At 69.4% G+C, this 14,046-nt stretch overlaps 1 protein-coding gene across 13 annotated transcripts in view; it reads left to right on the forward strand.

The window, feature by feature from the left end:
- GRAMD1B (GRAM domain containing 1B) overlaps positions 1–13,468 on the forward strand; it is a 172,780-nt gene extending 159,312 nt beyond the window's left edge. For 10 of the 13 annotated variants that reach the window (XM_045577306.1, XM_036425994.2, XM_045577307.1 and 7 more), the window contains 6 exons: positions 381–484; positions 835–1,038; positions 6,726–6,816; positions 10,570–10,677; positions 10,809–10,998; positions 13,282–13,468. In XM_045577306.1, the coding sequence (XP_045433262.1) occupies positions 381–484; positions 835–1,038; positions 6,726–6,816; positions 10,570–10,677; positions 10,809–10,998; positions 13,282–13,371 (787 nt within the window). In that variant the 3' untranslated portion in view covers positions 13,372–13,468. The remainder of the gene's footprint in view (positions 1–380; positions 485–834; positions 1,039–6,725; positions 6,817–10,569; positions 10,678–10,808; positions 10,999–13,281) is intronic. The other 3 variants (XM_036425995.2, XM_036426006.2, XM_045577310.1) reach the window with 1 other exon arrangement.
- The last annotated feature ends 578 nt before the right edge of the window (positions 13,469–14,046 follow it).

The raw sequence follows: 14,046 nt of genomic DNA on the forward strand, positions 1-14,046 counted from the left end.
CGGAGGGAGGCCGGGTGATGGTGTGGGTGCGGAGGGAGGCAGGGGGGATGGTTGGGTGCGGAGGGAGGCGGGGTGATGGTTGGGTGCGGAGGGAGGCGGGGTGATGGTTGGGTGCGGAGGGAGGCCGGGGTGATGGTGTGGGTGCCGGAGGGAGGCCGGGGTGATGGTTGGGTGCGGAGGGAGGCCGGGGTGATGGTTGGGTGCAGAGGGAGGCCGGGTGATGGTTGGGTGCGGAGGGTGGCCAGGTGATGGTGCGGGTGCGGAGGTTGGCCAGGTGGTGGTGCAGGTGCCGGAGGGTGGCCAGGTGATGGTGAGGGCGCGGCTAGGACCTGGGCTAGCCGACCTTCCCAGGAAGCCTGACCCCACCTGGCCTGCCGCAGGGTCTCCACGGAGCTGCGCTACCGCAAGCAGCCGTGGGGGCTGGTGAAGACGTTCATCGAGAAGAACTTCTGGAGCGGCCTAGAGGACTACTTCCGGCACCTGGGTGAGCAGCTGGCTCCGGCCGGCGGCGGGGAGAGGCGGGGAGGCCGGGGAGGCCCCGGAGTGTACGCCAGAGCGGCTCCTGTGTGAGCTCCTGCCTTTCCCACCGCCGCCCGCTCCTGTGCGTGGCCCGGCCTGGGACCCGCAGGCGCCAGGCCTGGCGCAGGGGGAGTGCTGGCGGGGAAGCGTGTGCGGGCCCGGGGGAGGGCGGGGCGGGTGCGGGAGCCCATGCCACACGGCGCTGGGCGAGCCAGAAGAGGACGGGATCGGAGGAGCTTGCTTTGGAGGCCTTGCTGGGCGCAGGCGGGGGCGGGGGGCAGCGGGTGGGCACCACTGACGGCTCTGTCCTGCCAGAGAGCGAGCTGGCCAAGATGGAGAGCGCCTCCCTGGCCGAGATGCACCGACAGCCCCCCAAGGAGAAGGCGGGCAAGGCCCCGGCCGTGCGGCGGAGGAAGCGCCCCCACGCCCACCTGCGGGGCCCTCACCTGGAGGAGGTGCTGAGCCCCGTCACCACGCCCACCGACGAGGACGTGGGCCGTCGCGCCAAGCATGTGGCAGGTGGGTGCGGCCGGCCTGTGCCTGTGCGTGCGCCTGTGTGTGCCTGTGTGTGCATGCCTGTGCGTGTGTGTGCACCTATGTACATGGCCTGTGTGTGTGTGTGCACCTATGTACATGGCCTGTGCATGTGTGTGTGTGTGTGCCTGCGTGTGTGCTCTTGCATGGAGATTCTGTGTCATTTGCATGGAGCCGTTGAATCTAAGGCTCTGTGCCCTCCTGCCGCCATTGCCCTGTGCATTCCTCAGCCCCTGCTGGTCCACACATGTGCATTGTGGACAGAGCTGCCTTTGGTGGTGCCTCCACCTGCCTGAGTGCCACACGCACCCGACAGATGCGTGTGTGCGGCTCCCACGTGGTCGGGCAGTGCGGGCAGCCAGAGCCCAGCCCAGAGAGAAATACCCTCCCGGCCAACGTCCAGGGTCCAGGCCGCCCGGCACGCGGCTGACGTGGCTCCGAGGACCCGCCCCACCGGGTGGCAGACGCCCCTGCTGTGTCCCCTCACCCATTGCCGTGCACGCTGGTCTTCCCCGGCACGGAGGCTGCTGTGAGAGCCTCAGAGCCCCCAAGCAGGGCTTCCGCACGGCGCCCACCCTCGGGTCCTCAGAGCGGGGGGGAGGGAGGGGGCTGGCAAGAGCTGGCAGCGTGGGCAGCGGCCGCCCTGCTCCCTCCAGCCCAGGCTGTGTGCTACGTGAGGGTGCAGACTGGCACCCACCGAGCCAGCTACGGTGCAGTGTGGCCATGGGAACGAGCTGGAGGCGCTGCAGGTGCCCCGTCCTCGCTGCCTGTCCCCCGTCCTCCCTGCGTGTCCCCGTCCTCCCTGCGTGTCCCCCGTCCTCCCTGCGTGTCCCCGTCCTCGCTGCGTGTCCCCCGTCCTCCCTGCGTGTCCCCCGTCCTCCCTGCGTGTGCCCGTCCTCGCTGCGTGTCCCCCGTCCTCCCTGCGTGTCCCTGTCCTCCCTACATGTCCCCCGTCCTCCCTGCATGTCCCCGTCCTCCCTGCCTGTCCCCCGTCCTCGCTGCGTGTCCCCCGTCCTCCCTGCGTGTCCCCGTCCTCCCTGCGTGTCCCCGTCCTCCCTGCGTGTCCCCGTCCTCCCTGCGTGTCCCCCGTCCTCCCTGCGTGTCCCCGTCCTCCCTGCGTGTCCCCGTCCTCCCTGCGTGTCCCCCGTCCTCGCTGCGTGTCCCCGTCCTCCCTGCGTGTCCCCGTCCTCCCTGCGTGTCCCCAGTCCTCGCTGCGTGTCCCCGTACTCCCTACGTGTCCCCCATCCTCCCTGCGTGTCCCCGTCATCTCTGCGTGTCCCCTGTCCTCCCTGCGTGTCCCCGTCCTCCCTGCGTGTCCCTTGTCCTCCCTGCGTGTCCCCGTCCTCCCTGCATGTCCCCGTCCTCCCTGCGTGTCCCTTGTCCTCCCTGCGTGTCCCCGTCCTCCCTGCGTGTCCCCCGTCCTCCCTGCGTGTCCCCCGTCCTCCCTGGGTGTCCCCCTGCCTGTCCCCCATCCTCCCTGCGTGTCCCTCGTCCTCCCTGCGTGTCCCCCATCTTACCTGCGTGTCCCTCGTCCTCCCTGCGTGTCCGCTGTTCTCCCTGCCTGTCCCCCGTCCTCCCTGCATGTCCGCTGTCCTCCCTGCCTGTCCCCCGTCCTCCTTGCGTGTCCGCTGTCCTCCCTGCCTGTCCCCCGTCCTCCCTGCGTGTCCCTGTCCTCCCTGCGTGTCCCCGTCCTCTCTGCATGTCCCCGTCCTCCCTGGGTGTCCCCCTGCCTGTCCCCGTCCTCCCTGCGTGTCCTCCCTGCGTGTCCCTCGTCCTCCCTGCGTGTCCCCGTCCTCCCTGCGTGTCCGCCGTCCTCCCTGCGTGTCCGCCGTCCTCCCTGCGTGTCCGCTGTCCTCCCTGCGTGTCCCCTGTCCTCCCTGCGTGTCCCTCGTCCTCCCTGCGTGTCCCCGTCCTCCCTGCGTGTCCCTCGTCCTCCCTGCGTGTCCCCCGTCCTCCCTGCGTGTCCCCGTCCTCCCTGCGTGTCCCCGTCCTCCCTGCCTGTCCCCCGTCCTCCCTGCCTGTCCCCGTCCTCGCTGCGTGTCCCCGTCCTCCCTCTGCCGTGTCCCCCGTCCTCACTGCGCCTGTCCCCCGTCCTCCGGCCGTGTCCCCCGTCACTCCCTGAGTGGCCCCCGTCCTTACCTGCGTGTCCCCGTTCCTCCCTGCGTTGTCCCTCGTCCTCCCTGCATGTCCCCCGTCATCTCTGCGTTTCCGTCCTCATGCGTGTTTTTCCCCTTCCTCGCTGCGTGTCCATCGTCCTCCCTGCGTGTCCCCCGTCATCTACTGAGGTCCCCTGTCCTCCATGCGTGGTCCCCGTCCTCAATGCGTGTTTCCCCCGTCCTCCCTGCGTGTCCCCCGTCCTTCGCCTGCGTGTCCCCGTTCCTCCCTGCCGTGTCCCCGTCATCCCTGCCGTGTCCCCGTCCATCCTCTGCGGTCCCCCGTCCTCCCTGCGTGCACCGTCCTCCCTCTTGTCCCCCGTCCTCCCTGGTTTTCCCCGTCCTCCCTGCGTTCCCGTTCTCCCTGCGTGTCCCTCGTCCTCCTGGTTTGTCCTCCCTGCGTGTCCCCTGTCCTCGTGTTCCCCGTCCCGCGCGTGTCCCCGTCCTCCCTGCTTGTCCCCCGTCCTCCCTTCGTGTCCCCGTTTCCCGGCGGTCCCCGTCCTCCCTGGTGTCCCCGTCCTCCCTGTCTTGGTCCCGTCCTCGCTGCGGTCCCCCGTCCTCCCTGCCTGTCCCCGTCTCGCCCCTGCCTGTCCCCCGTCATCTCTGCGTGTCCCCCGTCCTCCCTGCGTGTCCCCGTCTCCCTGGTGTCCCCCTTCCCCCTGCGTGTCCCCGTTCTCTCTGCTGTCCCCGTCCCCCCTGCGTTTCCCCGTTCCTCTCTGCGTGTCCCCTTTCCTCCCTCGTGTCCCCCGTCCTCCCTGCGTGTCCTCCGTCCTCTCTGCGGTCCCCCTCTCCTGGTGTCCCCGTCCTCCCTGCGTGTCCCCCGTCCTCCCTGCGTGTCCCCGTTCTCCCTGCGTGTCCCCCGTCCTCTCCTCGGTCGCCCGTCTCCCTGCGTGTCCCCTTCTCGATGCGTGTCCCCGTCCTCCCTGCGTGTCCCAGTCCTCCCTGCGTGTCCCGTCCTCCCTGCGTGTCCCTGTCCTCCCTGCGTGTCCCCGTCCTCCCTGCGTGTCCCTCGTCCTCCCTGCGTGTCCCCGGGTGTCCCCCTGCCTGTCCCCCATCCTCCCTGCGTGTCCCTCGTCCTCCCTACGTGTCCCCGTCCTCCCTACGTGTCCCCCGTCCTCCCTGCGTGTCCCCCGTCCCCCCTGCGTGTCCCCCGTCCTCCCTGCGTGTCCCCGTCCCCCCTGCGTGTCCCCCGTCCTCCCTGCGTGTCCCCCGTCCTCCCTGCGTGTCCCCGTCCTCGCTGCGTGTCCCCGTCATCCCTGCGTGTCCTTCGTCCTCCCTGCGTGTCCCCGTCCTCCCTGCGTGTCCCTCGTCCTCCCTGCGTGTCCCCGTCCTCCCTGCGTGTCCCTCGTCCTCCCTGCCTGTCCCCGTCCTCCCTGCCTGTCCCCCGTCCTCCCTGCGTGTGCCCGTCCTCCCTGCGTGTCCCCGTCCTCACTGCCTGTCCTCCGTCCTCCCTGCGTGTCCCCGTCCTCCCTGCGTGTCCCCGTCCTCCCTGCCTGTCCCCCGTCCTCCCTGCGTGTGCCCGTCCTCCCTGCGTGTGCCCGTCCTCCCTGCGTGTCCCCCGTCCTCCCTGCGTGTGCCCGTCCTCCCTGCGTGTCCCCGTCCTCACTGCCTGTCCTCCGTCCTCCCTGCGTGTCCCCGTCCTCCCTGCATGTCCCCGTCCTCCCTGCCTGTCCCCCGTCCTCCCTGCGTGTGCCCGTCCTCCCTGCGTGTCCCCGTCCTCGCTGCCTGTCCCCCGTCCTCCCTGCGTGTCCCCAGTCCTCGCTGCGTGTCCCCCGTCCTCCCTGCGTGTCCCCGTCCTCCCTGCCTGTCCCCCGTCCTCCCTGCGTGTGCCCGTCCTCCCTGCGTGTCCCCGTCCTCGCTGCGTGTCCCCCGTCCTCCCTACGTGTCCCCCGTCCTCCCTGCCTTGTCCCCGTCCTCCCTGCGTGTCCCTTGTCCTCCTGCGTTGTCCCGTCCTCCCTGCGTGTGCCCCGTCCTCCCTGCGTGTCCCCTGTTCCTCCCTTGGTGTCCCCCTGCCTGTCCCCCATCCTCGCTGCGTGTTCCCTCGTCCTCCCTGCGTGTCCCCCGTCCTCCCTGCGTTGTCCCTCGTCCTTCCCTGTGTGTCCGCTGTTTCTCCCTGTGTGTTCCCCGTTCTCCCTGGTGTCCCCGTCCTCCCTGCGTGTCCCCGTCCTGCCGTTTCCGCGTCCTTTGCGTGTCCCCTGCTGGTCCCCCGTCCCTCCCCTGCGTGTCCCCCCTCCCTCCGTGTTACTGTCCCCGTCCTCCCTGCGTGTCCCCCGTCCTCCCTGCGTGTCCCCGTCCTCCCTGCGTGTCCCCGTCCTCCCTGCGTGTCCCCCGTCCTCCCTGCGTGTCCCCCGTCCTCCCTGCGTGTCCCCCGTCCTCCCTGCGTGTCCCCGTCCTCTCTGCGTGTCCCCGTCCTCCCTGCGTGTCCCCGTCCTCCCTGCGTGTCCCCGTCCTCCCTGCGTCTCCCCGTCCTCCCTGCGTGTCCCCGTCCTCCCTGCGTGTCCCCGTCCTCTCTGCGTGTCCCCGTCCTCCCTGCGTGTCCCCATCCTCCCTGCCTGTCCCCGTCCTCCCTGCGTGTCCCCCGTCCTCCCTGCGTGTCCCCGTCCTCCCTGCGTGTCCCCGTCCTCTCTGCGTGTCCCCGTCCTCCCTGCGTGTCCCCGTCCTCCCTGCGTGTCCCCGTCCTCCCTGCGTGTCCGCCGTCCTCCCTGCGTGTCTGCCGTCCTCCCTGCGTGTCCCCATCCTCCCTGCGTGTCCCTCGTCCTCCCTGCGTGTCCCCGTCCTCCCTGCGTGTCCCTCGTCCTCCCTGCGTGTCCCCCGTCCTCCCTGCGTGTCCCCCGTCCTCCCTGCGTGTGCCCCGTCCTCCCTGCGTGTCCCCCGTCCTCCCTGCGTATCTCCCGTCCTCCTTGCGTGTCCCCCGTCCTCCCTGCGTGTGCCCTGTCCTCCCTGCGTGTGCCCCGTCCTCCCTGAGTGTCCCCCGTCCTCCCTGGGTGTCCCCCGTCCTCCCTGCGTGTCCCCCGTCCTCCCTGCATGTGCCCCGTCCTCCCTGCGTGTCCCCCGTTCTCCCTGGGTGTCCCCCGTCCTCCCTGCGTGTCCCCGTCCTCCCTGCGTGTCCCCCTGCGTGTCCCCCGTCCTCCCTGCGTGTCCCCGTCCTCCCTGCGTGTCCTCCGTCCTCCCTGCGTGTCCGCTGTCCTCCCTGCGTGTCCCCCGTCCTCCCTGGGTGTCCCCCGTCCTCCCTGCGTGTCCCCGTCCTCCCTGCGTGTCCCCCTGCGTGTCCCCCTGCGTGTCCCCGTCCTCCCTGCGTGTCCCCCGTCCTCCCTGCGTGTCCTCACGGCACACGTGATGAAGTTTCTCTTTTACTCGGTGACTTGAATGCTCACAGTGCCTGGCCCGCCATGACCCTCCGGGGACAGGATAGTGCTGTTGCCACGACAGCACACGGGGTCCGGTCTGTCACCCCCGGGTTCTGGCACAGCCGGTGTCTGCTCAGCGGTGGGGACAGTGACGGCCTCTGTCTTCCCGCAGGTTCCACGCAGACACGGCACATCCCCGAGGATATGCCCAGCGCTTTCCACCTGCAGAGCGTGTCCAAGCTGCTGCTGGTTATCAGCTGTGTGTAAGGATCCCAGGCCCGGCCCTGCCCACGGCCCCTCTCCCCCTGCCCCCTCTCCCCCTGCCCACTGCCCCCTCTCCCCCAGCTCCACTGTCCCCTCCCCACGGCCGCCTCTTCTCCCCCTGCCCCACTGTCTCCTCTCCCCCTGCCCACAGCCCCCTCTCCCCCTGCCCCACAGCCTCTTCTCCCCCTGCCCCACTGTCTCCTCTCCCCTTGCCCCACTGCCCCCTTTCCTGCCCCCTCTCCCCTTGCCCCACAGGCTCCTCTCCCCTCTGGTCCCCTCCCCCCACTGGCTCGCCTGTTCTCTCCCCTGCCCACTGCCCCCTCTCCCCCCTGCCCCACTGTCTCCTCTCCCCCTGCCCACTGCCCCCTCTCCCCCCTGCCCCACTGTCTTCTCTCCCCCTGCCCACGGCCCCTCTCCCCCAGCTCCCTGTCTTCCTTCTCCCCCTGCCCACTGCCCCCTCTCCCCCTGCCTCCCTGTCCCCTCTGCTCCTACTGCCCCTCTCCCCCTGCCCCCTCTACTGTACCCTCTCCCTCAGCCTCACTGCCCCCTCTCCCACTGCCCCGTCTCCCCCCTGCTCTACTGTCCCCTCTCCCTCTGCCTTACTGCCCCCTCTCTCCCAGCCCCACAGCCCTCCTCTCCCCCTTCCCTCTTCTCGTGCCCCACTGTCCCCTCTCTCCCAGTCCCACTATCCCCTCTCCCACTTTCCCTTCTTCCTCTCCCCCCTCTCCCCCCTGCTCTACTGTCCCCTCTCCCTCAGCCTCACTGCCCCCTCTCTCCCAGCCCACAGCCTCCTCTCCCCCTGCCTCCTCTCTCCGTGCCCCACTGTCCCCTCTCCCTCAGCCTCACTGCCCCCCTCCTCCAGCCCCAATGCCTCCTCTCGCCCAGCCCCACTGCCTCCGTGCTCCTGCTGCCCTGAGGTTCTGTCCTCTCGCCTCTGCGGATCAGTCTCTGTCTGTCATCTCTGGCCTTGGCTGCTTCTCCGTGGGTTACTCTGTGCCAGGCCTCCAGGAGGCACCAGGGCCTCTGGGACTCAGTCTCAGGGGTGCTGCAGAGAGGAAGCTCACAGCTGCCACAGCCTGGCCGACACTCACAGGGACCGTCCCCGAGCGCTCGGAGCGCTCCCTGCTGGGAGAGACCTGGTGTCTGCTCTGTGCCGGGAGTTAGACCGTGCCCGGGGCCCACACGCTGGCAGCGGGGTGGCCGAGCAACACCAATGGCAGCCCAGGAAGGGGAGCAGTCTGTACCAGCTGCCATATGCCCTGAGATGGTGGCTTGGTCGTTGGCACCAGAGGGCGCTGGGCTGGGGGCCGTTAGCGGACAGCAGGGAAGCCGGAGGGGGCAAGCATGCTATTGGATGCCAAGGCCAGGCCTCCGAACCAGCCGGAGCAGGAGCAGCCGGGCGGGTGGGCGGGCGGGTGGTGAGAGCAGACAGCTCCTCCCTGGCAGCCGCCTGCGCCTGCGCCGGCCCTTCCTGCTGGCAGTGCTGTGAGGGTGTGGGGTGCGGTGAGGTGGGGGAGGGGGTGCAGCAGACGCTGCTCCACCAGCGCTTCAGCAGGCACTAGGACCCAGCCCCGCCCTCAGGAGACGCAGGAAGAAGCCCAGGAAAGGGTGGGATTGGCATTTGGAAAAGCTGGCCCCTCGGGTGGCACTGGGATGCCTGAACCAGAGGAGAGGCTGGAGGCGAGAGGCTGGGAGGGGGGTGGCAGGAGGGCGGGTCCCGGGGGGAGGAGGGAGGGCAGGCCTGTGGCTCCCCCGTCTGTGGATGGGGTGTCACTAACAGGAATCTGGAGCCGGTGAGAGGTGTCGTCCGTCCGGACGCCCCGGAGCCCCTGTGTGGTGGCTGAGATCACCGGAGAGAGAGAGGGGGTGAGGACAGACCGGGGACCAGCAGGCCAGGAGCCATGGGCCGAGACGGGTCTGAGTTAAAGAAGCTATTCTAACATTCATAGCCGGCACTTTTCCCATAAGAACACGCAGTAGAAAGAGAATGTAGACGGGGAATTCTTCTGGATGGGGCCTAAGAATGGGGCCAAGATGTTTCACCACAGTAAATACTAAGGCAGCGGAAAGCCAGTAAGATGGACTCAGCATCAACACTCTACAGCTACCCGCGCTGCCCTGGGGACCGAGGCTCCGACACTGGGTTTGTAGATGGAAAGCAGCCGCAGGGCGGTTCTGGGTGACCTCGGTCTGCACGGGGACAGGAAGCTGTGTGAGAGGAGACGGCCCACTCGCCCCACAGACTGTGTGGCTGGTGTCGGGGGCTCCGGGCTTTGCCACTGCACAGCCATCGGCCTCCGTGGGCGGCGCCAGCGTGGCCTCCGTGGGCGGAGCCGGCGTGGCCTCCGTGGGCAGCACCGGGATCTGCAGGCAGCGTGCTGTGGATGGACTGAAATAGCCAGGTGGCCCGCACGCCTGCCCGTCCGCCTCCCTGTCTGCTGAGAGCACTCTGAGCCTCACTGAGCACAGCCCCGGGCAGCTGCCAGCCGGTGCAGCTCCGCCGGACGGGGTGCAGGCCGCCGCTGGCATGCGGCAGGAACCGGGTCTGAGGGGCTGGGATCCTGAGAACTCCACCGAGAGCCTCGGATTGGCAGGTGCCAGTGGGAAGCACAAGTGAGAAGTGCAGCCACTGACACGCACACACGTGCACACATGTACACACACGTGCACACGCGTACACACTCCTGTAGTTCGTGAGGTCGAAGGCACGGCACAGGCTTGCTTTCTTGTGGTCTGGTCCGTCTGTTCCTGTGTCTTCCCGCCGCCCGCCCACCTCCTCCTCCAGCGGAGACGCCGCCTGAGGGGGCGGTGTGCAGGCCGCTCCGGCCGCCCTCTGGTCCACACAGCGGCCAGCCCAGGCATCCTTGTCCCGCAGAGCGAGCTGGCTCTGAGCGGCGGGCAGGCCTGGTCAGCGCTGGCCTGTGGAGGGGCGAGCCAGGGAGTGCAGCCGCTCTGCGCCTGAGTCTGCGTCTCCTTGTCCGGGCGGGAGCTGGCTCAGGAGGCCTCCAGGCAGCCCTGAGGCCCAGGAGGAGTTTACTCCCGGTGCTGCCCTCCCCGCTGGCCCTCCGGCTCCAGGGCCGTCCCGCCACCCCTCTGCTTGCAGCCTGGCACTCACCCTCCGGGGACCCCAGAAGGCCCTGGGGGCCCCTCGGGCCTGTGACAGATGCAAGGGGCAGACTGCCCTCAGGCCAGTTCTGCCAGCGTCAGGAGGCCCCGGGGCAGAGCCAGGCTTCCCCCAAATTCCTCCTACGGCTCGCCTTCGCCTACTGGTGCTGACGTGGCTGCTGAAGGGGTCTCAGCCCCCTTATCGCCCTGGAAACTAAGGCTGCGTGCAGGGGCTCCCCGCACCGTCCTCCGGGGCTCGGCGGCCTCGCTCCCGGCTCCTCCCGCAGGCCCCCTGCCTCCGCGTAAGCGCAGTCTCTCCTCCCACACAGGTCTCTTAGCCGCCTGCTCCCCACTTCCCTCCCTGCTCCCATTAGGATCCGCTTCAGGTACTGGCTCTGGCGGCTTCCTGCACCCCCTCACCTCTCTCCTCTCCACCTGACCCCCTCTCCTCCCAGTGCCCTCACCCACACCTTTCCAGATGAGAACACCCCCCACCCCTGACCCCGCGGCACCCCCCTGCTGCTCGCTCACCCGCTGCAGGGTTTCAGGGGGCCCACTGGCCAGGGACCGCAGCCCCTGGGTGGGTCCCCGCTCTCGGGGGGCGTCTCCCTCAGGTTACCGCTCATGGCTCCCCGTCTCTGCCCTAGCCTGGTGCTGCTGGTCCTCCTTAACGTGATGCTTTTCTACAAGCTCTGGACGCTGGAGTACACCACCCAGACCCTCACTGCCTGGCAGGGCCTACGGCTCCAGGAAAGGTAACTCCCCTCGCCGCCCGCCCTGCCCCGTCCCTGGGGAGCCGCCCTGCCCGGGGCCCGGGGCGCCCATAGCGTCTGCTCTGGTTCGGGGTGCGGGCCAGGGCGCTCTGATGTGACTCCTTGTCCTTTAGGGGCCTGGGAGCGCAGGACAGTCCACTGAGCGTAACTCCAGCTGCTGGGGGACCCCCTCTTCCGCCCCACAGGTTACCCCAGTCCCAGTCAGAGTGGGCCCAGCTCTTAGAGTCCCAGCAAAAGTACCACGACACGGAGCTCCAGCGCTGGAGGGAGATCGTCAAGGCCTCCGTGCTGCTCCTGGACCAGGTGAGCCCCCATCTCCGGAGACACCCCCCGCCGCCGCCCGGCTCATCCTCCCGTCCTTCCTCTCTCGGGCCGTCTTTGTCCCACCGCTGAGCCATCCCTGCGTGAGCACGGTCAGGGCGAGCGGGGACCAAGGTCAGGGCCGGTGGGACGCACAGTCAGGGCCGGTGGGACGCACAGTCAGGGCCGGTGGGACGCACAGTCAGGGCTGGTGGGACGCACAGTCAGGGCCGGTGGGGACAGTGGGGATGCACAGTCAGGGCCGGTGGGACGCACAGTCAGGGCCGGTGGGGACAGTGGGGACGCACAGTCAGGGCCGGTGGGACGCACAGTCAGGGCCGGTGGGACACACAGTCAGGGCCAGTGGGACGCACAGTCAGGGCCGGTGGGACACACAGTCAGGGCCGGTGGGGACAGTGGGGACGCACAGTCAGGGCCGGTGGGACGCACAGTCAGGGCCGGTGGGGACAGTGGGGATGCACAGTCAGGGCCGGTGGGGACAGTGGGGACACACAGTCAGGGCCGGTGGGGACAGTGGGGATGCACAGTCAGGGCCGGTGGGGACAGTGGGGACGCACAGTCAGGGCCGGTGGGACGCACAGTCAGGGCCGGTGGGGACAGTGGGGACACACAGTCAGGGCCGGTGGGGACAGTGGGGATGCACAGTCAGGGCCGGTGGGGACAGTGGGGACGCACAGTCAGGGCCGGTGGGACGCACAGTCAGGGCCGGTGGGACGCACAGTCAGGGCCGGTGGGGACAGTGGGGACGCACAGTCAGGGCCGGTGGGACGCACAGTCAGGGCCGGTGGGACGCACAGTCAGGGCCGGTGGGACGCACAGTCGTGGCCGGTGGGGACAGTGGGGATGCACAGTCAGGGCCAGTGGGACGCACAGTCAGGGCCGGTGGGGACAGTGGGGACGCACAGTCAGGGCCGGTGGGACGCACAGTCAGGGCCGGTGGGACGCACAGTCAGGGCCGGTGGGGACAGTGGGGACGCACAGTCAGGGCTGGTGGGACGCACGGTCAGGGCCGGTGGGGACAGTGGGGACGCACGGTCAGGGCCGGTGGGGACAGTGGGGATGCACAGTCAGGGCCAGTGGGACGCACAGTCAGGGCCGGTGGGACGCACAGTCAGGGCCGGTGGGGACAGTGGGGACGCACAGTCAGGGCCGGTGGGACGCACAGTCAGGGCCGGTGGGACGCACAGTCAGGGCCGGTGGGGACAGTGGGGACGCACAGTCAGGGCCGGTGGGACGCACAGTCAGGGCCGGTGGGACGCACAGTCAGGGCCGGTGGGGACAGTGGGGACGCACAGTCAGGGCTGGTGGGACGCACGGTCAGGGCCGGTGGGGACAGTGGGGACGCACAGTCAGGGCCGGTGGGACGCACAGTCAGGGCTGGTGGGACGCACGGTCAGGGCCGGTGGGGACAGTGGGGACGCACGGTCAGGGCCGGTGGGGACAGTGGGGACGCACAGTCAGGGCCGGTGGGGACAGTGGGGACGCACAGTCAGGGCTGGTGGGACGCACGGTCAGGGCCGGTGGGGACAGTGGGGACGCACAGTCAGGGCCGGTGGGACGCACAGTCAGGGCTGGTGGGACGCACGGTCAGGGCCGGTGGGGACAGTGGGGACGCACGGTCAGGGCCGGTGGGGACAGTGGGGACGCACAGTCAGGGCCGGTGGGACACACCGTCAGGGCCAGTGGGGACAGTGGGGACGCACGGTCAGGGCTGGTGGGACGCACAGTCAGGGCCGGTGGGACGCACAGTCAGGGCCGGTGGGGACAGTGGGGACGCACGGTCAGGGCCAGTGGGACACATGGTCAGGGCCGGTGGGGACAGTGGGGACGCACAGTCAGGGCCGGTGGGATGCACAGTCAGGGCCAGTGGGGACGCACAGTCAGGGCCGGTGGGGACAGTGGGGACGCACAGTCAGGGCCGGTGGGAGGAGTCAGCGGCCACAGAAGTGCGGCTCAGGGGCTCCTGAGGGCACTTGAATGCTTTGATCGAGTTCTTAGAACTCAGTGACGCAGACCTCACGTCACGAAGACACGGGTGAAGGAGGGTGCATGGCGGTCCCCGTGCCGGTCCCGCTGCTGATCAGCTGCGCCCTGCCTGCCTGAGGCTGCCCCTGCCTTAGGAGCCCAGCTCCCTGTCGCTCCCGGGCGGGGCAGGGTCCCCGTGGTAGGCGGGCGTGGTGGGCGCTGCAGGGCACCCTGCTGAGGGCACACCCCGCTGAGGACACACCCGCTGAGGGCACCCCGGCTGGGGCCGCTGTCTTGCAGATGAAGGACTCCCTCATCAACCTCCAGAACGGCATCCGGTCCCGAGACTACCCCCCTGAGAGCGAAGAGAAGAGGAGCCGCTACCACTGACAGGCAGGAGCAGGGCTGCCGGAGGCGTGTGCAATACGTGTACATAGACCTATAAATATATACATATATACATATATACATACAGAGTATAAATATATATTATATACAGATTTTAAAGAGACTCCGTCTACGTACCAGGGAGCAGCCGGCCCGGCTCCTGTGTGGCCGGCGGGGGCCGAGGGGCAGGGACCGCCTCACCCCGACGCTCCGTCCTCGTCCTCCAGCCGCCGTGCCCTCGGCGTGCCCTCGCCGGCCGTGGGGCTCCGAGGAGGGAAGCTTGAGCCAAAGTGAAGCCCGTGAGGAGGAGCCCAGGGGCGTGGCTTACGGTGCTTCATCCCCTCACCCCCTGACGTGTCTCCACCGTACAAGGGGCTCTTATTCCCGCCTCGCGCGTCCTCCAGCGCTCTCTGGGGACCGAGGAAGCATCGGACGGCAGCGCCACCCAAGCTCCGTGCGCCCCGTGAGGACTGCAGGCCGGCGGAGCGGCTGCCGGGCAGCCTGCGGCTCTGCTCTGCCGTGTTCGAAGGATGCTCCTCCTCCACCCGCACTCCTCCAGGCGCAGGTGTGCGCCCGACAAGGGCTGGGAACGCCCTGCCCCGCCTGCCCTCCTCCGGCTCCTCCCAGGCTGGGCCTGGGCCGAGCGTCCCTGTTCAGTGCCTAAACCCTCCTTTTCCT

The sequence above is a fragment of the Pipistrellus kuhlii genome, unplaced genomic scaffold (genome assembly GCF_014108245.1).
Source record: "Pipistrellus kuhlii isolate mPipKuh1 unplaced genomic scaffold, mPipKuh1.p scaffold_m20_p_88, whole genome shotgun sequence".
NCBI classification, from domain to species: domain Eukaryota; kingdom Metazoa; phylum Chordata; class Mammalia; order Chiroptera; family Vespertilionidae; genus Pipistrellus; species Pipistrellus kuhlii.